This window comes from Panthera uncia, chromosome A2 (assembly GCF_023721935.1).
Source record: "Panthera uncia isolate 11264 chromosome A2, Puncia_PCG_1.0, whole genome shotgun sequence".
In the NCBI taxonomy this organism is placed as follows: Eukaryota; Metazoa; Chordata; class Mammalia; order Carnivora; family Felidae; genus Panthera; species Panthera uncia.
In genome coordinates this window covers 15,345,218-15,369,030 of record NC_064816.1, presented here as the reverse complement: position 1 = coordinate 15,369,030, position 23,813 = coordinate 15,345,218, and the positions used below count along the sequence as shown (strand labels likewise).

The following is a 23,813-nucleotide window of genomic DNA, read 5'->3' as shown; positions in this document are numbered from 1 at the left end:
CATGTTCCCCGCACCCTCACCCTCAGTCTGATTGCCAGGGGTGTGTCACATATGGGGTGGGGGCTGGGACCACGTATGGAGGGCTCCCTGCGTACCCCAGCCTCCAAGGGGCCCAGTATGGCCACCAGAGGGGCAGGAAGGGGTCCGGAGCAGGGCCAGGGACCTAGGGATATGCGGTTGGCCCTTGGTGGACAGTGACTGGGGCAGCAGGTGGAGAGCTGGCCCGGAGGAGCCTGGGTCCCCCCGGGGGCCTCGGTCCAACCAGAAGCATCCAAGGGTGGCAGGGAAAGGTTGGGGCCCCGCCCCTGCATGGCTCCACCGGGTCCCTGTGTGACCCCAGCAAACTCCAGCCACTGTAGGCCTCTCCCAGGTCTTTCCTGCTCCACTGTGCCTGTGGCCCCCAGAGTCCCTCCTGAGGTGACACCCATGAACTTCTCCGATGCTCCTACCCCTCCCCTCCCAAGTCCCCAGTTCAGACCACAGGAAGCTACACGCTGCTTCCTTTTCCCTTTTTTTTTTTTTCCTGTTTTGTCTTCCCAGCCCCAGCCCTGAGTGGGCAACCGTCCAACCACCCGTCTCTTGGTCCGTCTGTCGGCCCTCATGTCCATGGGTCCCACCCTCAGGTCCCCCGTCACATGACTGTCTCCCACTCCTCCTGCAGCAGGGCAGGTGGCCGCTCCGGCGCAGAGGCCTCCTCGTCCAGCCCCGAACAGGAGCCATTGAGGAACCCATCGTCCTTGGGAGCAGCCACGGCAGGTGGTGTGGTCTGGAGGGCCGGGGCCCCCGGTTTGGTGTGGCCGGGGAGCGGGGGGTGGCCGTTGGTGGTGGCGGCGGGCAGCAGGCGGGGGCTGAGGGGCAGGCCGAGTCCCGTGCGGGGGCCTACGTTGGTCACACTCGTGTGAGACACCATCGGGCCGTAGCTGTAGCTGCTGCTTCCGCTGCGTGCCTTCCGCTTGAAGTCCAGTGCCAGTGTCCAGCGGCTCCAGGATTTCTTGATCTCAGCCTGTACCTGGGGTGGTGGGAGGAGGGCAGGACGTCAGGTAACCCCTCTGCCACATGTGCCCCCCGGCCAGGCCCAGCCGTGCCCTCCTCCCTGCCCCTACAACACTCAGCACTGAATAGAACCGAAGGCACGGGATATCACTGGAAAATTCCAAGGCCAAGTAAAATCCCGTCATCCTCAGAACATGGTGCCTGGCTTCAGGCAGCTGACACGCCCAGAGTCTACAAGGCTCAAATGGCCCCAAGGGTGGCTGAGTTGTTCAGTCTGGATTATGGAGATTCAACTGTGGGCTTGGGAAGACACTGGCTATGCCAGAGATCGAAGAGCCCACAAATCCTAGGACGTCCCAAGCCTGAATCATCTGGAAAGACTCTGCTTTCACAAATGTTCTCGGGGATGTTCTTGGAGGAATATAGGAGGAGCTGAACAGAAGAATGGAAGGACAGGACTTGGGGGGCCCCTGGCGCTTTCCCGTTCTCCCTGCCTCGTACCAACGTCGCCCACCGCTTACCTCGCCGTTGCAGAAACAGTATATGATGGCGACAAAAAATCCCTGTGGAGAGAGGCACGTGGGGTCAGGGCCCGGAGGCCGCATCCAGGGAGGGTGGGAGTGGACCCTCCTCCGCTGCCCTCCCCACCTTCGGCCGGGCCTTGGGCAGGGCCTGCGCACCTGGAAGGAGTTGAAGAGCATCTCGTAGTGCATCTGGACTTGCCAGAGCGTCCCTGAGACCTCGGTGTACGGCGTGGCCATGAAGACGATGTAGTGGACGCCAAAGAGCGGCATGAGCACCAGCGTGGATTTGAGCAGCTTCCTGGGCCGGCAGGGCACGTGGGTCAGGAACAAGCCCCTTCCCCTCAGTAGGCACGGTGCCGTCCCCACCCGCCAGCCCTAGGCTCCAGGCTTCGGGAGCCACTACGGGACCTGAGGCTCGGGCCAGGGTGGAGCACAATCCAGTTAACCTGGGACAACCACCCTTCGCTGTCTTGGCAGAGTGTTAATAGGGCCCTTTGGTGCTTGCACCTGCCGGTCCCCCTACTGGCACACACTCATCTCCCCCCGCCACCCCTGCCTTCCTTCTTCATCCCACGGCCCATTCCTCAGGTCTTAGCTGAACCACCGCCCTCTCGAAGCCACCCACGGCCCTCAGGTCCCTCAGACTTGAACGATCAGCTCTTTAAGGAGAGGTCTGGGTTTGTCTCACCCTTGCAGACCCCAGCTCTAGGGCAGGGCCTAGCACCGAATGGCCCAGGTTGGCTCTGGGGTGAGATCCCTGGGGCCAGCCAGGGAGTCAGGAGCTGGGTTCTCCCCCTGACACAGGCTCACTCCTGGGGCCTCTGTCTTTGCTTTTTCACATGGTGCCGGGGTCTGATGACCCCTGAGCTCTGAGGAGCCGGGGTCTGCCGGGCACAGCTCACCGGTACTGCTGCCGCGTGTCGCACCGGCCGGCATTGGTCTCCCGCAGCTTGGTGGCCAGCACCCGGACGATGTTGATAAAGAGGATGAAGTTGAGCTGTGGGAGGGAGGGAGGGCTGCGTCTCGAGCTGCACCCCAGCTGGGGGTGGGGGCAAGGGCCCCGGGGCACGCGGCCCTGCCCGGACTCTGCTCTGCCACTGCGTCCCCAGGTGGGCCCTTGGTTTCCCCAGCGGACTGGGGTTGGGGGCAGCTGCTTCTCAGGCCTGTGGCTCCAGTCCTGGGGTCCGGGGAAGCCTCGAGTCCCCGTCAGGGGCTGGGCACTGGGGCCTGTGGCACATACCCCCACCCGGCCCTGTTGCCACCCCTGCTCACCACGATGGAGGCCAGGATGGGCACCTGGATGATCCACTTCTTGTTCCCGGAGCTCAAGTCCCAGCACCTGGGGGAGGCCGAGGCATCAGCTCCCACCCCCCTGTTCCCACCCTGAGCCTGCCCACAGAGTGGCCCCAGAGCTGGTCTGCTCTGACAGAGGACAGCCGAGTGTTGGGTGTGGCCAGGCCTAAGGCCACCCTCACACGCTTCTTTTGCAGCAGCCTCTTGTGACCCTGAGGGGGCACCTGACTCAACGCTGGATACAAAACTGAAGCGGGGCCCACTCAGGGCCAGGGTACAGGAAGCCCCCTCACATACCGCACAGAGGAAGAGGGCTCCAGGGGTATTTCTGGCCTGTGTCAGAACCCCCCCGCCCCCGCTGGCCCCCTTCTCCACCTGGACCTACCCGGTGTTGGCCAGGCTGGCTCTCACACTGACCCACACGGCCACGAAGATGGCGGGCAGACCTGTGGGTGCAGAGGGGGCAGCGTGTGAGGAACCATAGGTGCTGCCCACGATGTCTCCCCCCTCAGCCCTCCTCGCCAGACCCCTCTCGTCCTTGAGGACCCCTAGCTTACCCAGTCACCGTCCCTGACCCCCCTCACCCTGGAGCCACGGGCTGCTTGGCGACAGAGCCACAGGCTGGCATGTGCCACTCTGCTTCCCCAACAGCCTCCTCTGAAGGCTCTAGTGCCCAGCGCCCAGTTCAGCCCTCTGCCCTCATCTTGGCTCTGCGTCTCCTACCCACACATGCAGACCTGCCGGGCACAGGGTAAAATAAGGCATCGCTGACTTCCCTGTGCCCAGCCCATTCCCCCCTGCTCTCCTCTCAAGGGCAGTGATCCGCACGGGGCGCTCTTGTGGGGAGGGGGCCCAGTGCCAGCATTCTTCTGTCCCAGCACGCCCCCCTCCCCAACACCCAGCGTGAAAGGCCCTAGCCCCCACGGATGAGACTGGATGGAGTGACAACCGTCGTTCCAGGCTGAGTAAAGTCCACAGGGGAACCTTGGTGTTCCCAGGCCCGAGTCAGCTCAGAATGCACATGGTACCTCTCAGTGAGCTCTGCCTCTAGAAGGGAGCCCAGGTTCCCACCCTCCAGCCCCTCACACTTCATTCTAGGCCAGGTGAACTCTTGGGAGGGGCAGGGTGCGACCTGGGTTTATGGTGGGAAAAAGAGCTGTGACATTCTTGTGTCATGAAGCTCTGTGTGCTCCCAATCTGTGTGTTTCCTGCCCACCCTGACACCTTCTAGCCCCAGAGCCCATGTCAGTTCCTGGAACCAGGCCCAGATCTCCCCCAGCTCTGGGGCTTGCTGTGGGTGAGGACAAGGTCAGGGTGTGGCAAGGGGCTGTGGCTGTTGACCTGAGAGCTTCTGGGTGCTGAGTGCAGGGAGGAGGGCTTCAGCCACCGGGCCTACCCCTTTGCAGTCTGGCCAGTCGCCCCAGTCTGGCCAGTTGCCCCGGAGCCCAGCCAAGCTCGGGAGCTGCCAACAATAATGGACAATTATCGGTAACTCAATCCCAGAGCCCGTGGGGGAGCCGTGCAGAGCCCCAGCAACCCACTCTTCGGAGGGGCTGCTGAAGCTCAGATGATGCCGAGAGCCCGCCCTGGGGTTCTGGGTCATGGATCCTGCAGGCAGTGAGGGGGATCGGTAGGGAAACAGGGCTCAGGGTGGAGGGGGCATCCCAGATCCCAACCTTGGCCCTAGGGTGATCTCTGACCCGAGATCCCACTCTGATCCTGACCTGAATCTTAACTTGAGAGGACCCCCTCCTTCTCTTGGGCTGAGCCTCAAGGCCAAGTGAACCCCAACCCCGGGCTGAGCCAATCCCAGGTGAACCCTGACCCCTGGCCAAGGCCTGTTGCCTGAATCTGGGATGGGGTCAGACTCACAGAAGGGTGGATGGGATGGCATATGCTGTGTGGGCACCTGACCCTTTGACCCTGCTGCCCATGGCCCCACCCTTGCCCCAGCCCCCGCTGTCCCCCACGCCTGCCTACCCCAGCCGAAGACCGTGAAGCCCCACAGATACTTCTTCTCTGAGAAGAAGGCCATGAAGATGAGGCTATGCAGGTACAGCCCCTCCACCAGAATCCAGTAGTAGTTGGTGGCCAGGAAGTAAAGGAAGAAGGTCACAGCTACCCTGCAGCCCGCCTAGGAGAGCAGTGGTGTTAGCCAGAAGGCAGGCCTGCATGTGCAGAAGTTGGAGATGGGCTGAGGGCTGCTCATAACATAGGACAAGTGGTGCTGGTCACGAGGGCAGGAAGGGCCAGACTCTGGTCAAGGGCAGAGCTGGGGGTGCAGGGAGAGGGGGAAAGCCGTCGCCAGGGGCAGGAGGGCACTCAGGACAGTGGCAGGGGGCAATGTGAAGAGGTGGGGTAGGTGGGCGTGCTGGGCTGAGGCAGGAGTGTTGAGGAAAGTGCCGGGTGAAGACAGTCACAAAGCCCACGGCAAGCAGGGGCTGGAAGCGGGGTCGAGGGTGCCGGGTGGCTGTGCGTGGCTCACTCCAGTGGCATGGCAGGAGGAGACGGGCAGAGGGGAGGGCCTAGCGGCAAGTGGAGGTGCCGGGCGAGGGACGGCAGGGTGGGTCTCCCGCGAAGCCAGAGGTGGGGAGGGGGGGGGGGGGGCGCGGGCCGCCGGTGAGAGGGAGGGGCACTCACGTAGCCAGCGGCGGCGGCGGCGGGCGGCGGGGGCGCCTGGGCGATGGCGCGCAGCTCTTCCTCGGTGAGGCGCTCGGCCTCATCGAGCGTGGCCCCCGAGTAGAGCACCGCGTCCTTGACGAAGATGCTCACGGCGCGAAGCATGAAGGACAGGAATAGGTGCATGTGGATGTAGTTGCGCGTGCAGTGCAGCCTCCTGCGGGGCGCGCGACAACACCGTGGGTGAGGGCACGGGGACGCGCGGGGGGGGGGGGGTGTGTGGCCGGGAAGCCAGGCTGTGCGCGGCTGGCAGGGACGCCCCGCCCGGGTAAGGGGAAGGGAGGCACCGGACCTCGGCCCCACCCACGCCCACGCCCACCGAGCGCGGCCCCGCCCCTCGCCCCGCCCACCTGAAGTACGCCAAGATGAGCACAGCCACGGTGAGGGAGGCCAGGGAGACAGAGTAGCCCACGGTGTAGATCATGCCCAGGCGGTCAAACACCTCCTGTGCCGGTGGGGACACACCGTCAGAGCCCTGGGACTCAGGTGGAGGGTAAGAGGCCAGTGAAGGTTGCCGGAGGAGTCAGGCCTAGCTCAGGGGTCACCAATGGGGTAGGGTGACCTTATCCAGGTCAGGTTGGGGAGGGGGAAAGCTCGCACCCGTTCACGAGTCTCATTGGTCAGGAACTTGACACACTCGCTGTAGTTGGCCCATGTCCGGTTGTGCCCAGGCACCAGTTCCCAGCTGCCATTGCGGTCACAGCGACGGTAGGCATGGCCTGCGGGTCCATGGGGAGGGTCAGGGCAGGCAGAGAGGTCTGGAGCCCTGAGCTCCAAGTCCTGGCACCCCTGTGGTCCCCACCGTACTCCAGCCTGCCTTACCTTTGTGATTGAAGTCATAAATGTAGTCGGGACAGGGCACGGCCACCACCTCACCTGGTGCCCCCAGCGGCCAGCAAAGGATGTGGTCCCACTCGGGCAGGCAGGGGCGCCCTGTGCCCACAGAGACAGACAGACAAGGTGGGGGACACCAGTCAAGTCCATGGTTAGTGACCCAGAAGAATGAACACACCTGTGGTCGCTGGCTCCCTCAGGGACAGGTGTGCCCCAGGACTGGAGAACTCAGGCCTGGAGCATTCTGGAGAGAATGTATTGAGCCTTACTACCTACTGTGCCCTGCACCCACCTGGCCTCATAGAATTCACCCACAGCCCCTGTATGCAGGTACTGGCATGGCCCTATTTTCTAGATTGACTGGTGGAGGCCAAGAGAGACAAGTGATCTGCTGAAGTCATACAGCCTAGGGCCCTGCCCTCCTCAGGGACTCAGCCCCTGGCCGGGCCTTTCTCTTTTTCCTCTACTCTTGGTCCCACCGCCAGGTGTCCCTGGAGAAGGGGAAGTTCCCAGACTAATTCCCTCAGCTGAGAATGCTTTCCGTGTGATCGTTGCCCAGGGACCATGGACAGGAGGCAGGAGGACTAGCTTCCAGTGCCAGCTGACCTCATGCAGATGTCCACCCTCTTTGTATTCCAGCTTCTTCACCGGGTAGCTGGGACTGACCATATCAGCCTGTGCTTCCACCCCCCTCCCAGACCCACCCTGAGCACCTGCTACAAGACTCCAATGATCATTCGTAGGGAAGGTATCATCCCCCCAAATCTAAGTGCTATCTGTGGGATTCTACCCTACTTTAGGGCTCCAGCCTCACAGCAGAGCTACTAAGTGAACTTGGAGGGTCCTCGGCCTCTGAATCTTCTACTTTCCACCCCCCAGCTCCCTTCTTTCCCTCTGCAGGGCTCCAGCCACAGGACTCTCCAGCCATCCTGGAAGGCTGCCTTGATGGCTGGACCCACCCCAGCCTGGTGAAAGGCTCTCTGTCCTGGGCACCATATTCCCAGCCCCGCCTGGCTAGGCCCACAATTCCCTCTGGTCCCTGGGGAGCCACAGGGTGACCACAGCCTCCCAGATGTGGCCCATCTGGAATCTGCTGCCCACCCAGCCGGTTCAAACCGGCCCTGTGGCTGCAGCCTGGGCTCTGCGTTTGTCTCTCCTTACCTTCCTGAGGGACAACACTGCCCTGCATCTTCCTCCCTCTCTTTTCTTCTCCCCTCCTTGTCTCACTCTCTCTGGCCCCGCTCCTCCGTGGCTTCCATCCTCTCCTGCTCTGTGTCTATGGCCCAGGATACTATTTTTGATGGACCCTCCTCTGACAGAGTGCCAGTCCCAGTTTGTGCCTCCCGGTCCCCTGTCTGTCTCTCCCTGTCTTTGTATCTGGCCCTGCCCCTCTGTCTCCCAGGTTCTCTGTCATCTCTCTCCATGGGAGGGGCCACAGCCCTGGGGCCACCGCTGGGGTAATGTGGGACAAGTTCTCTGCCCAAATCTCCTGGGTGTCTGGGCCCATCCAGCTGCCGGCCCCCTCCACACCATACCTCCTGGGCTCTGTCTCCTCCCAGCCCCTCCCCTGCTTTCCTCAGGGAGGGGGCCACAGCCTCTTCTTTTCCACAAGAGCTGAAGAGCATGAGCTCACTTGCCGGGGATCGAGCGGCGGGGTGGGTGGGTCCTAGGTGGTATCCCATGGATGCATGGAAGCACAGACATACCTCGGCGCCTGCTGCCAGTGGGCGCCTCCTTGTCCTCCTCGGACTCGGGGTAGAGCTTCCCAGATGCCTTGTCTTTCTTAGGCTTCCCTGATGTGGATGCAGATGCCCATCCTTTGTCTGATTCCATTATGTCAGCTGGAGAAATCAGGGCAGTCATGGCTATCGATTGTCCTACGGCAGGAGACCCAGGGCACACTCCTGCCTCAGACTCCCCCTTTGTGCAGTGTGGGTTCATCCCTGTCCTGCTGACAGCCCAGGCCATTGAAAGAGCTGAGGTAACAGGTGAGGAAGCACTTTACAAACTGTAAAGTACTTGCCAGGTGCAAAGTAAGCAGAGGGTATGGAGACTGTCAACAGGAGGTTCAAATGGGAACGAACACCACGCGGGCGTGGGATCAACTAGCCGGCAGAGCAGTAAACGTGGGCAACCCACGGGCAGAGGCGGTGTCCTCCGACCCAGGAGTCGGAGCCAGAGCCTATGCAGGAGGACGAGGCCCCACCAGGGGGCGCAGGACAAAAGCGGATGGTAGGGGTGATGTCCACGGAGAGGTTAAACTGTGAAAACGCAGCCTGGCCAGAGCATTGTGCAGCTCAGGAAGCTGGCGGTGTGGACGACAACAGCAAGAGTGTGCAGCTGTCAAGGGTGTTCAGGCAAGTCTACCTACCCGTCCGTCCCCTGCCCTGAGATACTTGAGTTAAGGGTCCACAGGGTCCACAGAGGGACTCCAGAGACTGAGCTGGGCTGGCCTTTCTCTCCAGTAGAGAGATGTTCAAGATCTCTCTCCCTCGCTGAAAAGTCTCCCTCATTCTCTGACTTGTGTCCCTTCAGTGACAGCCTGAGCAGGGCCCCTGGCCCTCCCATGTCAGGGTCTGTGGCAGCAATGGGAAGCTGAGGGCAGACGCCCCAACTGGGATGGAATGGCTGTGCCTGATCCTTGGGGCATCAGCAGGGAGGGGGTAGCAAGATGGGGTAGAGCAGGAAGAGAGGGGCTCCATCAGGATGGGGTGGGCTGGGGCGGGGCAAGGTGCCTCCAGGCTTCCACAACTAGGAAGAGTGCTGGGACCCAAAGAGAGGGGGCCCACCTGACCCCCAAGCCCTGAAGTCACCAGGGCAGGGAACCAAGGAGTCACCAGTGGGGCCAGTGTGGACAGGGCTGTGACCAAAGAGACCAGGTGAATCCCTGTGACTGTGAGCAAAGTCCACGTGCTACAAAGTGTGTCACTGTGTGCTTGGGTCCCCGGCAGTCTGAGAGCCAGCTCCAGACAGGAAACTGTTCTTGACAGCCAGTCGGGGGGGCGGGGGAGAGGGTGGGTCTGGGCTTCTTCCAGGTCCATGAGACTGATCAGACAGGCGGCAGAGGCCCGGATGGGTGCTAATGAGCTCCCATCTTCTCTTCCAGGAAATGGACTCAGGGCAAGATAGGGCAGGAGGCAGGAAGGAAGGTGAGTGCCCCCTCTTCACCTTAGCACAGGTCCCTGGAGAGGCCGCACTGGTGGGCAGCAGCCCTCCCTACCTCAGATCAAACACCTTCTCCCGGACAGTAACTATGACTCAGAGTCCCAGGTACCCATCCTCCCCATCCAGCCCCATGCACCCCAATTCTCCTGACCCTGGACACCTCAGCCTCGTCTTCTGACCAGGTGGCCCTCTTCAAAGATCTACTTATCTTTCTGGACCTTCCTTGGATACCTCCTCCTCCAGGAAGCTGTCCCAGCGCACCCCAGTGGGATTTGGCACCCTAGTCAGTGCCCCTGATCCTGGTGTGCCTTGCCAGATCTAAGCCTGTGGGGATGATTCGGACTGTGGCTGCCTTCATACCGCCCTAACCCTGCCACAGGAGGGAAGGCTCAGTGCGTTTCAGTCTGCTGACTTTGATGACACCTGACCCACCCCACTTTGGCCTGACCTCCCCTTCCAGCACCCCCACCCCCCACCCCTTCCCTGGTGCCACTTGGTTCCGCATCCTAGGCTCTCATCTTCATTTGGACCCTCCCTCCCTCGGACCTCGCTTCCAGACCCTCCTTCTTTGGCCCCACCTCCCTCCGGCTCCGCCCCCACCTGGCCTCTGCAGGACTTCTTTGAGCCGCTTCTGGCATTGGGCCTGGGCACGGTGCAGCAGGAAGATCTGCTCCTCTTTGGTCATGACGTCATCTGCATCCACCTACCAAGTTGAACGTCAGACTGCAGGCACGACTTACCAGCTCAGAGGCAGGTCCTACAACCATCCCAACCTCCCTGAGGGATTCCCACAACCCCCCCCCCCAACCCTTTCCAAAGGCCTTGAGTCTAGAATTTGGGAACTCTGCCTTACAAAGCTCCCATTTTACAGATGGGAATCTGCAGCTCCAAAGGGTAGGGCCTGTCCCACCAGCAGGATAAAAGAGGGAGGGGAATGTCCCCTGCCTGTCCGCTAGTGACCCTGTAGGCTGCAGCCACTGATACTCTCTGTGCAGTCTGTTCCCTAAGGGTACATGGGAAAGGGATGGAATGTCCCAGGATGGATCCTCACAGGATCCTGTCTGTTGGGGACCTGGTAGGGAGAGGGGGTGGATAAGGAGTGGTGAACTCTGGGGAAATAAACCAGCCCTGGATTCTTTCAAGCCCTAGTGCCCTGGGGGACCTCCGGAGTCACCAATTTCCATCCTGGCCCTCTCCCCAGTCACTGCTCTCTGCAGTGAATGGTGAGTGCCTCAGCCGCTCCCACCCTTGTGGTCCCAGAAGCTAGAGGACTGAGGAATTGCTGGCCAGTGGTCTGGTTGGGCGGACACTCCCCTGCGGGCTGTGGGTGGGAGTCACCCACATCCCACTGCTTATCTGGAGGCTCCTTCCACCCAAGCCGACCCTGTGTTTTTTTCTTTTTTTAAGTGTACTTATTTTGGGAGAGAGAGCGGGAGACAAAGAGCGAATCCCAAGCACCTCTGCTCTATCAGTGCAGAGCCCGACACGGGGCTTGAACTCACGCACCGTGAGAGCATGATCTGAGCTGAAATCTCAAGAGTCAGATGCTAAACCGACTGAGCCACCCAGGTGCCCGACTGACCCTGTATTTTGACGGTGCCAACAAGAGAGTATCAGTTCCCACTGTTTCCTCTGGAATATACTTCCTTCTTTTCCTTCCAACCTGTGCACCCTGGGCACTCGCTGCCACCCACTGGGGTTCCCTGGAATCATTTTGAGGAGGAGAACAAGATCATCACGGGCATCGGGGTGTGGTCGCACCTTGAAGCTGTGCCCCCCCCCCCCCCGGACAGGGTTGGAAGCGGGTCAGAGTAAAGGCAGCATGCTGCCCTGGGGACGGCTTAGTGTGACCAAGTCTATCCACTTCCACGAGTGGGACCCACAGAGGTTAATACATTCCCCTCGCATCCCCCTCCCCCCACCCCCCAAGTTGGAGCCGGGTCCCCTCAGACACCAGGACAGGGACATGTCTGTCCCCTTAGACCCCTCAGCCCCAAGAGCAGGGCTGTGTCCCCTCACACTCCACAGGGCAGAGCCTGGCTCCCTTAGACTCTCAACAGGCAGAGCTGCCGCCCCTCAGCCAACGCAAGGCAGGGCCGGTCCCTTGTCAGAGGGGAGCTTTGCAGGGCGGAGAGCCAGGGGGAGGCAGGGGAGGAAGGAGGCGGGCTGGGGAAGGGGCGGGCTGGCCAGGCGGGGCGGGTCAGGGAGCCCGGCTGCTGGGAGAAGTTAATTGACCGCGTCTCTCGGTGGCAGCAGCAACGGCTTCCAGGGCCAAGGAGTCTCCAATTGGCTCGGCCGGACTTGGGTTCCGCTGGTTTTACTTAGCGGAGCGCGTGCGCATCTGTGCGCGTGCGCGTGAGGGGAGGCGCGGCGTCCAGCGGCCGCGCACCCACTGCGGGCCGGCTCGCGCGCTCGTGTGCGCCCTTGTCTCTTTGCGTTCTCACGTGGGGACTGTCCCGCATGCATCTGGGACGTGAGCCTCGGGTGTCTGGGAACATGCATGTGTACATGTGTTCCCGGGCAAAGGTCCGCGTGTGCGCCCCTGCAAGTGTGTCATGCGGCGGTTCCTTACGGGGGGGGGGGGGGGGGGGGGGGGGGGGGGGGGGGGGGGGGGGGGTGCGGGGGCGTCTATCAGATGTCCGTGCTCCGTCTCTGCAGTCTGAGTTGGACCCTGAGATCTCCGCTGGATCCAGTGCCCAGGGCACCCCGGGAAGGGCTGGGGCAGATTGTCATGTGCTCTCTAGTGGCCCCCACACCTCCTGTTTCTTCCCGGCTCTACACGCTCCTCCCTGAGCTGCAGCGGAGCAGGATGGGGCTTGAGGGAGGACAACTGGGCCTGCCCTAGTTCACGGGGCTCCAAGGTTAACCAGAAGTTCTCTTTGTGCCTCTGGCATTGGGGGTCCAGGCTCCTGAGGGGTCTGATCCCTGCATAGCTGAGCTGCTCACCCCAACCCATGATAGCACCCCTTCACTACCATTTCCATCATTACAACTGGCACCTCCATCAATAAACGCCACCACCATCACCACCAACAACCATCATCACCTTGACCGACAACGCCAACACAAACCATCACCACCCCCATCACCACCGCCACCTGCACCAGCACCATTGCCACCACGAGCACTAATTATTACCAGCAGTGTGACCGCCATGACCACCATGAGCACCATCCGGACCAGTAGAGCATCATTACCATCACCGCTGTCGCAATCCCCACCAAAGGCAACATTAGCACCACCACTGCCATCACCATTATTGCCACCAGCCCCATAACCACTGTCGGTACCACCTCTACCATTGCCTTATCCTTACTCCCTCACCGCACCCCCCTCCCCACCCCTTCTTCTGCCCATCTCCATCTCTCTCAAGACAAACAGATAATGCCCCATCTTTTTGCCAGCTGATGGAAAGCTCCTGAGTGACTGAAGCTCCTACCAGTCCCCAAAGGCTGGCACACCAGCCCTCCTAATAGACTAGCCCACTGATGTGAGCAGTCATGGGTTGAAAACTGCCCATTTGGCAAAGCGTGCTGGCTGGGTGATGACCAGGAACTAACCACACGCTCCCTCACAGGCCCAAGGCGTCCGCTCAGCCTCCACTTAACTGCTGCTGCTTTATCCTCTCTATGGCCAAGGGGAGGCACCGCTCTTTTCTGGAGTCTGGCTTCCACGGTGGGGCTGGGGACACTCAGGAGAAGGGAGGCACCTCATGGCCCCCAAACTTCTCCATTTATCCACAGGGATGGTGGCCCCACCTCTGACCTCCCTGAAGTTGTAGGACCCATTGCCACTCAGGACTGCCACTGCAGCAAGAACCCAAGCCAGAATCAAGGAAGCACTTTCCCAAGGAAAGGAGGACAGTTCCATGCCAAGTTCATTCCCACTGCCCTTGAGTACAGCTCCCCTGCCCGCAGTGCCCCCATTCGTCCCTCCCTCCAGCTGTGCCCTCTCCTCATCCAGGGACATTCTGCTGGCCACCACTGGACCTTGAATCCCACCTCCACCACTGATGGGCTCTGTGTCTAGGGAAGTTGCTTAACCCTTGTGCCTCAGTTTTCCACCTGTGCGAACAGGGGGATGATAGGGCTGTCGTGAGCATTCAGTGAGGTACTGCATGGACAGCCTGGACAGGGGTTGGGTCGGGGCCGAGCTGGTCGCTATAACTGCTCCCCTTAGCAGCACCACCACCGCCAAGTCGTGGCTCTCCCACTTGCTATGGGCTCCCCTGCTGCTGGGCACTGCAGGTGGCTCCAGGCTGGGGACCTAGAATGGCAGAGGGAGACCAAGTAGATGACTAAGTCCAGGGACCCACAGTGAGGGGTGGATGGGAGGCGGGACTCCAGAAGGCGGGGGAGGAGGAAGTACAGGAGGGCCTGCTGGGTGAAGTGTGCCTGGTGAGTTTTTGGGGCGATCCAAGCTGGATTCCCAGTAAGACTGCAAGTCACTGCAAGGCCCCCCAGGCTTGGGCTTGGCGGGTAACAGGGTCCTTCATCTGCCTCTGCCCTGACTGAGGAGGCCTTATCTCCCGAGTGTGAAGGGGAAAGTGAAGGCAGATCGATTTCCCCTCCTGGCCTGTCGACTCTGTCTGCTCCTCCCTCCCCGGACCTAACCAGCCCTTCTTCCCCTTTCCCAGCAGAGTTCAGGTCTTTCTGGCCCAGCTCCTGGTGCGGGGGACTCATGCTGGCTCAGTTTAAATAAACTGAGTGGGGACTCAGTTTAGATCTAGAGTACTGGCAGATCTTGGGTGTCAGGGGTGAGGACTGAGGGACCCAGGGATGGATCATAGCCAGGGGTCACCCACCAATGAGGGGGCCACCCAGCCCCAGCACCAGGTGCCCCAAATCCCCCCTCCCACATCCCTCTTATGGTCTGGAGTCAGGGCTGACTTCTCCTGACCTAACCGATATACGGCTCGGCTTCAGTGCCCCTTGCTGTAGCACACTCCCCATGGTGGACCCCCCAACACAGAGCCTTCCTCTGTGCACATGTGTGCACGATGTGCAGTTTGTGAACACGCAAGGGGTGGGGTGATGCCCTGACTTCAGCCCTGAGCTGGAGGAATAGGGAGAGGGCAGCCTGGGAGCAATGAGCTGGTGTCTGTGGGGCTCCAGGCAGGGTGCAGGTGGAGGCTGGAAGCCAGTATGTTATTTACAAACATAGAAGCTGCTGTCCCAGGGAGAGACTAGTGTGTGGTCAAGAGGCCCGGATGTGTTTCTCATTTCCTGAGTTCAGAAGCCCAGACGAAGAGAAAAGGCCATCTGCTCATTACCCCTCCCCTGGGATGGGGACGGGGTCGGGGGGGAGCAGTTCCTTCTACCTGAGCTCCCAGAGAAGTCCCACTGAGGACAGTCTCCCAGTTGGGGATGAGCGTCCTTGTGTGGTGGCAGTGGGGGTGGAGGTGAGGACGGGGAGGCCAGGGGTGGTGATGGAGGTGTGACGGTGACAGCTGTGGTGGAGAGAGCCAGTTCCATGCCACTGACCAAATGAGGGCCACTCCTCTCAGCTCCTCTCCTAACTGCCAAATTCCACACATTTGCTGTCTGTGATCCCAGACATGCCTACATTCTCCTCCAGGCAAAACTAAGAAGGAAATACAAGGGCTACTTCTTCAGCTGCCGACACCCCTGCCTTTGGGAAAGGGGCTTCTTCCACTGAGTGGTGTCAGACTCGAGATGTCCTCTTGGGTCATCTCACCCATCCCTCTGCCAGGGTTCGCCCTGGTCCCATGGGGGAAGGCGGCTGTCGGCTTCCTCATCACCTCTAGAGAAAGCAGACCTGCCTGGCATCCGTCTAGCCCCTCTGCCTATTGGCACCCACCCCGTTGCCCGTGGAGCTTTATCTACATCTCCTTTATCTTCCACCACATCCCCATCTGACAAATGGGGACACTGAGGCCGAGAGTCACAGTTAAAAAGAAGAGGGCCAGTCTGCTTGAGGAAGCACCAGGCCCCATGGATCCTCTAGTGCAAGCCTCAATTCCGGCTTTCCAGAGTCCTTCTGGATTCTACCTCTTGCTGCATCAGGCAAGAGTCTCCCAGCAGAGGCTCCGAGGCAGAAAGGTAATTCAGGGGTGGGGGCAGACAGAGGCGACCACACGGTGATGGTGTTGGTGATGGCATCTTGTGCTCGGCTTTAATGGGACAGAGGACAGTTGTGCCCTGGTGTTTGGAGCGAGGAGAGCTGTACCTCCACAAAAGCCAGGAGGGGAAAACCTTGGCTCACAGGAGACCCCCTCGTGACCTCCTGGCCTTCCTGCACCTCTTCTCCAGGTTCCACTACTGGGACCTGTGCTGGCACCCCTCGATATCTCCCGTGCCAGCTGGCTAGGGACTGCTCCCCGCCCCTTGCTGCCCTCTGTCTGTCCGGCTGGCCCGAGCAGGCTGGGACGGGCTCCCTGCCGGGGACACTCCTGCCCCGCCACCGCTGACAAGTGCTGACTTTTCCTCCCCCTCTCCAGGCCTTCCTGAACAGGCTGCCTGTGTTCAGGGCTGGGAGGGGCTGGGGGGGGGGGGAGGCACTGTGACGCCTCTCATCCTGGCCAGCGTGGACGCCTTCAGGGCAGGAGGTGGGATGGAACCTGGGATGGCGGAGTTGGCTGCTGGACCCGGTGGATCTTCACAGGCGGCCTCTACCTGGCCCGGAGGACCAAGGCCCAGAAGGATAGTACAGCCTAACTTAACCGTACGCCTGGTCAGCAGAATAGGATCCACCAGCTCTCACCTCCGCTCAGGCCGGTCCCAGAGTTGGGGGTCTTTAGGGTTTGGAGGTTTCTGGTGTCTTTGCGAGTCTGAGGGGGGCTTTGCACCCTCTCTCAGTCACACGGTATTTTACAGACAATTTCAGGGGTCTGCAAAAACCCCACCCCACCCTTTCTTTTTCCTAGGGACTCTCTCTCTGAAAGAGCTGCTTTCCTGATGCGGTGGCTGGACCAGGGAGTGTCCCCAGAAGGCCCACAACAGGAATCTGGGGGAGGCCACTTGACGCCTCATTAAAACATTCCGAAGAAAACCCAAGTTCCCGGGAGGGCTCGGCTCCCCTCCTCCTGCTCTGTCCACAGGCCGTTCCCAGAGCTGGGGTGTGTGTGTTGGGGTGGGGGGAGGTGTTTAAGGGCAGGTGATATAAAAAGCTTGAACAAATCAATACAAAAAAGACAAATGAGCTATGGAAAGAGGAGTGAGTAATGGCTCTGTGCAAGCTCTTAGAAGAGGGACAATAGACCAACGTAAAGTCCTAAAGCTTATGGGTAATTGGCAAATTAAAATGACAAGACGCACCATTTTTCACCTATCAGAATGGCAAAGGTGAAAATCCTCATGCTTCCCCCGTGAGACAGAGGGTGTTGGGGAGAGACCCTCCTGGTCCCTCCTGGTATTGTGAGTATAAACTTGCACAAGCTTTCTAGAAGCCAGTTTGGCCATGTCTATTAAGATAAAAAAACGTGAATGTTCTCAGACCCAGCAATGACAGAATCTAGAAATACCCTGCGGAGAAATGGTCACACGGGGCCACGGGAGGGCGTTTCAAGGAGCTCCTCTGCCCCCCCTCCATCTGGAATCTCACACACACACACACAGACACACACACACACACACCCCTATGCAGAAAAGATCTAAATATACATTTCTGGGGACTGCTTAATGCATCCCAGATTTTGGAATACTATGCACCATTAAAAAATAGATTTATGTTTCCTGGCAAGAAGATCTCTAAGACATACCTTTATGCAAAAAAATGCACATGGCAGAGCTTTACCTACAAACAGACACCATTCATTTGACAACAAGCAGAAAACGACAGAACAAAACTGTCTGCTTTATATGTACACAAAAAAGTACCTTTTGGAAATATACAGGAAAAGGTCTGGGAGGACACCCACAGACCCGACTGTTAAAAATGATCTTCTCTAGAGGGGGCCCTGGGGCTTGGGAGCCATCAAGGGTGAATTCTGTTTACTCTGTACTATGTGACTCTTTTATAAGAAAGAACATATTCAAGTATCAGTTGTTCAATAAAAAAATTTTAAAAAAGTAAAATAACAAGGATTTTATGGAAGGAAGGAAGGAAGAAAGGAAAGAGAAGGGAGGGAGGGAGGGAGGAAAGGAAAAGAAAGAAAGAAAGAAAAAAAGAAAGAAAGAGAAACAAAGGGAGGAAGAAAGAAAAGGGAAAGAGGGAAAAAAGAAGGAAAAGAAGGAAGGAAGGAAGGAAGGAAGGAAGGAAGGAAGGAAGGAAGGAAAATTAAATAACCCACAGTGGGACATGGGGATCTTGCTTTGGAGGAAGAAGCTTGGTGCAAGAGTCTGAAGATGTGGGTTCAAGACCCACCTCTGCCACAGATTCACTGCCTGAACCTCAGGGCCCTTTCCCATAAAATGGGCTGGTGAAAGGATGGAATGAGAAAACATTTGTGACAGTTTCTAGCTCTGAATCTGAGGACAGCCATTGTTCAACACGTGGTGGTTCCTTCCTGTCTTTAAAAGAGGGTCCATGGCCACACTGGCTCTGGAGCAGGCTAGGAGGGCTCACCTGTACTCCCACCCACCACAGCCCCTCCTGGGTCTGACCCTGAGGTCGCATCACATCTCTGCACTCAAGGCCTGCCCCCCATGCTGACCTGCAGTTTCTCTTTCACATGTCCTTAGGATGAGGCATCCCCAAGGATGCCTTTGCCCCCTACTCACAATCTGTGGGTCCGTCCCTTCCTCCAAAATCCACTCCACCTGACCCCCAGCTCGCGGCTACTATTCCCCGTAAGGCACAAGATGGACCAGCTGAGTCTGGCCATAGCCGATGTCCTCACAGTGGGGCGCTTTCTAGCCCCCCAAACCTGAGGTCCCTGGGAGCCCACTTCTGGGACTGGCTAGGCAGGCAGCATGCAGGTTTGGTGACGGGAACTATTCGCTGAGTTTGGCGGGCTTAGTGGGCCACAGCACAGATCTGGGTGGGAACGGTCACCCCGTGGTTCAGAAGAAGAAACTGGCAGGCTGTCAGTCTCTCGCTGGCTCCAGCTGAGCCCAGGGGGCCTACAGGGTATTGGGTGACGCTTGGGCCACATCCTCTAGACCTAAAACCTAGAAGGTCTTTGGGAAGGTCCAGTGTATACACAGTCCTAGTATCCCGCCACTGCTGTCCCGACAAGGTCTCAGGGCAGACCCAGCCAGGGCATCCCTCCTCCTGCCCTACCCTCAGAACTGCATCGGGGCTAAGCCAGGCCGATTCTCTGCATGTGCCTCCACTTCCCCAGAAAGCAGTGAGGGGCCCTGGGGACACATTACCCCCTCCCCACAGAGACACAGGGCTTGGCACCAGGTTGGCATGCAATAAAAAATGGTCATATTGATTGCGTGATTCAGATTACTTTAAAAATGGGAACAATAACAGAACCTTTTTTAGAGGGTTGTTGGAAAGATTAAAGTAGTTAATATTGTAAAGTGCTTAGAACAGTGTCTGGCAAGAAGAGAGTGCTACAAAAGCATCTATTAAATAAAAATAAGAAACAATAGACCTCGGTGCACATGTGCTCACAAAAGCACATGCACATATATGCACAACCACGTCCCTGCAAGTGATGTGCAGACCCAGCTTCAGACACATGTGAGTTCACACGCGTTTCAGACACACACTCACGGGGACCTGGAGAACAGCATGCCCCGAGTCTGGCTCAGCCCTGCTCTGACACACAGACATGCTCTCAGGACACTTACACCCACCCTCCTGTCTACCCCATATATGTGCACACAGACCACGGGCTGGCTCTGCACACAGCCTGGAAGGGGCCCTGGGGACCGTGAGCCTGGCCCAAAGGGGTGTGGGGAAACAGCTCTGGGTCCTTGCATTTGCCTCCGCACGAGTCTGAGCCTCGATTTCCCCCATCTGCAAGTCCTCCTATGGGGTGAGGTCTCTGGCTTTGGGGAGCCAGAGTTAAGAGGGCACGGGCACCAGGGAATGGAACGTGCTGAGGCTCCCAGAGGAGAAGAGAGCCTCAGATCAGGGGATTCTTAGCTAAATAGTTCTTGCTGTTTTTTTACAGATGGGGAAACTGAGATGTGGAGGATGGCCAAGGTCACATGGGCATTAGGCAGCTGGAGGAATCTAAGAGCTCTTGCTTTCCCGATGAAGGTTCTGCCTGGGTAGGGAGCTGGTCAGGGGGGAGGCAGCTGCCTGCCTGCCTGCTTGTCTCTCTAGAAGGCAGATGCCCCCACCGGGGAGGTACCAGGGAGGCAGCAGGGGCCTTGAAGTGGGACACACAGGCGGACAGTCTCCTCAGCAATGAGCTAGTCTCCCGGGACAGGGCTGCTGAGGCATCTGACCGACTCCCCGGGACCTAGCACCCAGACTCTGGCCCCGGACGATGATGCTTCCCTCCTTGTCTCCGGCTCTTGGCCTCCGCCAGTGCCTGCTTTTCTGTGCTATTGTTGGTCTGTCTGCTGCTTCTGCTCTGGGGAGCCCTCATCCCCACCCCATCTGTCTCTCTTGCCCATCTCCCAGCCTGTTTCTTCTTCTCCCTCCGGTCCCCTCTTGGCCTCTGCTCTGTCCCTCACTCACCAGAGTCCCCCTCCAGCACGATTCTCCTGGAGAAGTGTTCTGTGAGGTCGGTCTCCTTCAGGGGACCTCCATCCTTCCTCCATGCCACACACACCGCCTCCCTGGGCAAGAGCGTACGCGGTGTGTGCACGCATGTGATTGTGAGAGCTGGAGGGGACCCCTAAATCCTACCCCCTGCCTGGTTGGTTCTGACCTCAGACTCACAGCCCCCTGGAACAAAGTCTGTGGGACCCTACCTTAGGGCCAAAGCCCGGGCTACAGCTAGATCACATTGTCATCTCTGAGGGAGACACAGCCACGGGAGTGGTGCTCGCAGAAGCAGAAGATAGGGGAACCCCAACCATAGATTTCCAGACTTGGGACCCCAAACCCAGCCTTCAGAAATTAGGAGACCTTAGGCATCTGACACCAGGTCCAGACACCCCAGAGACAGCAGGCACCCAGGATCTCGGGTCAGAGAGGACGCTCACCCAGAGTTCAGATTACTCAGGGAACCTAAGACTCTGCGCCCCGGTCGGACCCACCCCAGGGACCGCAGAGCAAGCCCGCAGCCTGTCCTGGAGTGCGGGTGAGGGACTTACCAGTGCGTATGCGGAGCTGAGCACCGGGCAGCAGAGCAGGAGCGCCAGGCCGGGCGCGATCCGGGCGGCCCCCATCGCCACCGCCTAGGGCCCCGTCCCTCGGGGCAGCCGCCGCCGCCGGCCCTGGTGGTGGTGGTGGTGGGGTACAGAGCTGCGTCAGGCCGGGCTGCCCCGCCCACGCCCGGGCCTAGGGGACCCCGGAGGCCCGGCGGCCCGAGGCCCCGGGGCCCGGCGCGGGGCCCATGCGCCGAGGGCTAGCAAGCGAGCGCAAAGGAGAAAGAGAGGGAGGGAGGAAGGGAGGCAGCCGGGGGCCGGGCGGGCGGCGGGCGGGCGCCGAGCGCTGCGGAGCTGCCCGTCTGCCTCGGAGCGGAGAAATCACATCCATATGGCCGGGCCCCCCGCCCCCGGCCCGCCCCCCGTCCCCCCCACCCCACCCCGCGCCGCCTTTTCTTTCTTTCTTTTTTTTTTTTTTTTCTTTTGGGGAACTAGGAGCTGTGGCTTCGCCCCACGCCCAGTGGGGGAGGGGTCGGGGGAGGGGTTGGGGTCGCGGTCTGCGGGGGGCGAACGGGGCTGTTATTTTTAGCTCCGCGGGCAGCGCAAGGAGGGGAGGTGGGGCGGGGCGGGGGGCGCGTTTCGAGCCGCTCGGGGCGTGCAGCTTAGGGACGCGATCCCAACTTTGCAACCACATTGAGCCCTTCGGCGATCGGGCCGCCGGCTCCCTGCCCCTCAGCCCCCTCGGATCCCCATCCTGTCCGCCGCCGCCTCCCGCACCCTCTCCCCATCCTGGGCCGGAGCCCCGCCTGCGCCCGCGCGGCTGAAGCACGCCTGCGGCCGGGACGCTCTGCCTGTCGGCCTGTCTGTCAGTCCGTCTCTAGCTCCCCCAGCCTTGGCCTCCGTTCTTCCAGCAGCCCCAAGCTCCGTTTCGGTCACTCCCTCGCTCCCTCCCTCCCCTCCCCCTTCCCTCTCTCTACGAAAACATTTGCAAGTTTCCAAAAAAGCCACCGAGCCGAGCGGCGCGGGGCCGCCGGCTCCACCGGGCTCCGAGGAGGCGCCGCCGACTGACACCGAGACGGACCAGCCCGCCCGCCCCGGCCAGGCCCGGCGTCACCCCTACCCAACGCCGGCCCCCCTCCCCGAGGCGCCGGCCCCCGACCCCGACTTACTCCGAGCGCGCCGCCGCGGCCCGCGCCTAGCCATGGATGTCGGGGACCCCCCGACAGCCTCCCCAGGACAGCGCCCCGTCCGCGGCCCCGGGGGCACTTCATGGGGCTCTCGGGATCCCCTCTGGCCGGCCTGGCCTCCAGCGCCCCCCGCCCGGCCGCCGCTCGGAGCCGCCGCCCGCCGCGCGCGTCCCTCGCCTCGGCGTCTGCCGCTCCCCCTCCCCCCCGCGGCGGGGCGCCTCTTCCCTCCCCCGCGCCCTCCCTGGGCCTCTCCCGCCCCCGCCCCCCCGCCCCCCCCGCGCCGCCTCCGCCACGGGTGTGCGGAGCTGCCGAGCCGAGCCCGCTGCCCCTGCCCCGGGACGTCTCTCTAGAGGCCGCGCCCCGGGTCGCCAGCGGCGGGATGTGAGTGTGGAGGGGACGGGGCCAAGGGAGCCCTGACATCGGGGCCCGGGAACGTAGCCCGCGACGCTGCCGCCGCTTCATTCTCTTCTCCGGGAGGCACAGAGGTTATTTTTTCTGATCGGCCTGCCCGGGCCCGTGAACAGGGACCCTCAGCCGCGAAGCAGGACCTCTTCACGGGAGGTACCCCGCGCGCCCCCGGCCGCGGCGCTGTCTGTTCGCCCGCGGGACTCCCGCTCGGGCTGCACCGGGGTCCCTGGGAAGGCTGCCGGGCCGCCAGCCCCGAGCCTGGCTCGGCCGCCACGGCCCTCCCGCCCCGCCCTCGCCTGGACCCCCGGCCTCGGGAACTCCCTAGTGGGTAGGTCCGCTGTGCTCTAGACCCGCCCCCGCCCCTGCCCGCGTCTCGGGGCTCACGTCCCTCTCCCACCCTCCCGGGTCTCTCCCCGGGTCCGGGTCTCTCAAGAGTCTCGACCCTTCCAGACGCCGGCCCGGCCTCCACCCCTCCAGCTCCGCCCCTGACTCCACCCCGGGAGGCTCCAGGCCGCGAGACCCGGGGCTCGGCCGGGACCCCCACTCCGGAGCCCCGCGTCCCTCTCCACCCCTTCACATCTCCAAACACTCCAGGCGGGCTCTGGTCCACTGGGAACCCCCAACTTGGGGGAAGAGCGGGATGAGTCTGTGGGGGCGGGGTTACGAGCTCATGCCCGGGAGGGGACGCTGTAGCGCCGAGAGGAAGGCATCTTGGACCCCAAGCCTGCCACCTTTCAGTATCTGGCAGGGAAGCCGAGGTGCTGGGGAGGGCCTGGGACGCCTGGAGCGAATGGCTTTAGGGATGGCTTGGGGGAAGCTGCCCTGGGAAATACCTGAGTGGAGTGGCAGTCCCTGCTTACCCACTCACCTGTTGTATATCCTGCGCAGGACGACTTCCTGCTGTCTGGGCCTCAGTTGCCTCATCTGTAAACCGAGGATTTGACCAGCTGATTCAAAGGGCACTTTTAACTTTACTGTTTTCGTGCTGCAGAGGGTGGGTGGCCAGACCCATGGGGTCTGTAAGCTTCCCAGACTCAGCCTGTGGAAATGGAGCTCCTCAGAGCCCCCAAACCAGCCCTGGCCCCCCCCCCCCAACATTTCAGGGATGGCCCCTCCCCCCATGTGAATGGATCTGCCAGCCTAAACCCTCAGACTACTGGAATCCAGCTGCAACCAGCCTTTCTGTCAGCCCACCCTTCTTCAGACCCAAACCCACCCATCTCCCATACTGTATGCACAGCTGTCTTCCTATGGGTCTGTGGCCACATCCTCCTCTGTATCCCACTACCCTCAAATTTCTTGTCCTGGTGATTAAGGACTATGCTGTTTGAGGCAGTTTCCTCCAGAGGTGACTTTCCCCAACAAGTACTGTCCCCTAGACTCCTGGCCTTCTCATGCTCACTCCCCAGCCCTCGGCCTTTATAGTTTACTGTGCTAGGATCATGCTATGTCTGGTGTAGAGAACATACCTCCCTCCTTGTGACACCATCTTCTCCATTACTGGGGGGCCGGTGGGGGGAGGGGCTGTGATTTGGGAGCTGCCCCCTATGGTGTGTGGGTTACTTAGGAACAGGGACAGAGAGGCCCAGGTGCCCAGAGTGGGTACCTAA

General features: G+C 60.6%; 1 protein-coding gene across 9 annotated transcripts; it reads right to left on the bottom strand.

Annotated features, from left to right (window-relative positions):
• Window positions 1–491: 491 nt before the first annotated feature.
• Window positions 492–21,976, bottom strand: PTH1R (parathyroid hormone 1 receptor). 9 transcript variants are annotated; one of them, XM_049640349.1, is made up of 16 exons: window positions 11,724–11,833; window positions 11,071–11,191; window positions 10,342–10,560; window positions 10,089–10,191; window positions 8,030–8,164; window positions 6,312–6,422; window positions 6,090–6,208; window positions 5,840–5,934; window positions 5,451–5,646; window positions 4,791–4,944; window positions 3,196–3,256; window positions 2,790–2,856; window positions 2,420–2,514; window positions 1,674–1,815; window positions 1,515–1,556; window positions 492–1,009 (listed from the first exon to the last, which is right to left on the bottom strand). In XM_049640349.1, exons 4-16 carry the CDS (start codon window positions 10,171–10,173, stop codon window positions 632–634), a joined length of 1,680 nt encoding a protein of 559 aa, XP_049496306.1. In that variant the 5' UTR covers window positions 10,174–10,191; window positions 10,342–10,560; window positions 11,071–11,191; window positions 11,724–11,833; the 3' UTR covers window positions 492–631. The 9 variants fall into 9 exon arrangements, with proteins under 9 accessions (XP_049496306.1, XP_049496307.1, XP_049496302.1 ...); XM_049640350.1 differs by having other exon boundaries at window positions 10,342–10,491; XM_049640345.1 differs by lacking the exons at window positions 10,342–10,560; window positions 11,071–11,191; window positions 11,724–11,833 and adding exons at window positions 20,615–20,737; window positions 21,778–21,976.
• Between the last annotated feature and the right edge of the window lie 1,837 nt (window positions 21,977–23,813).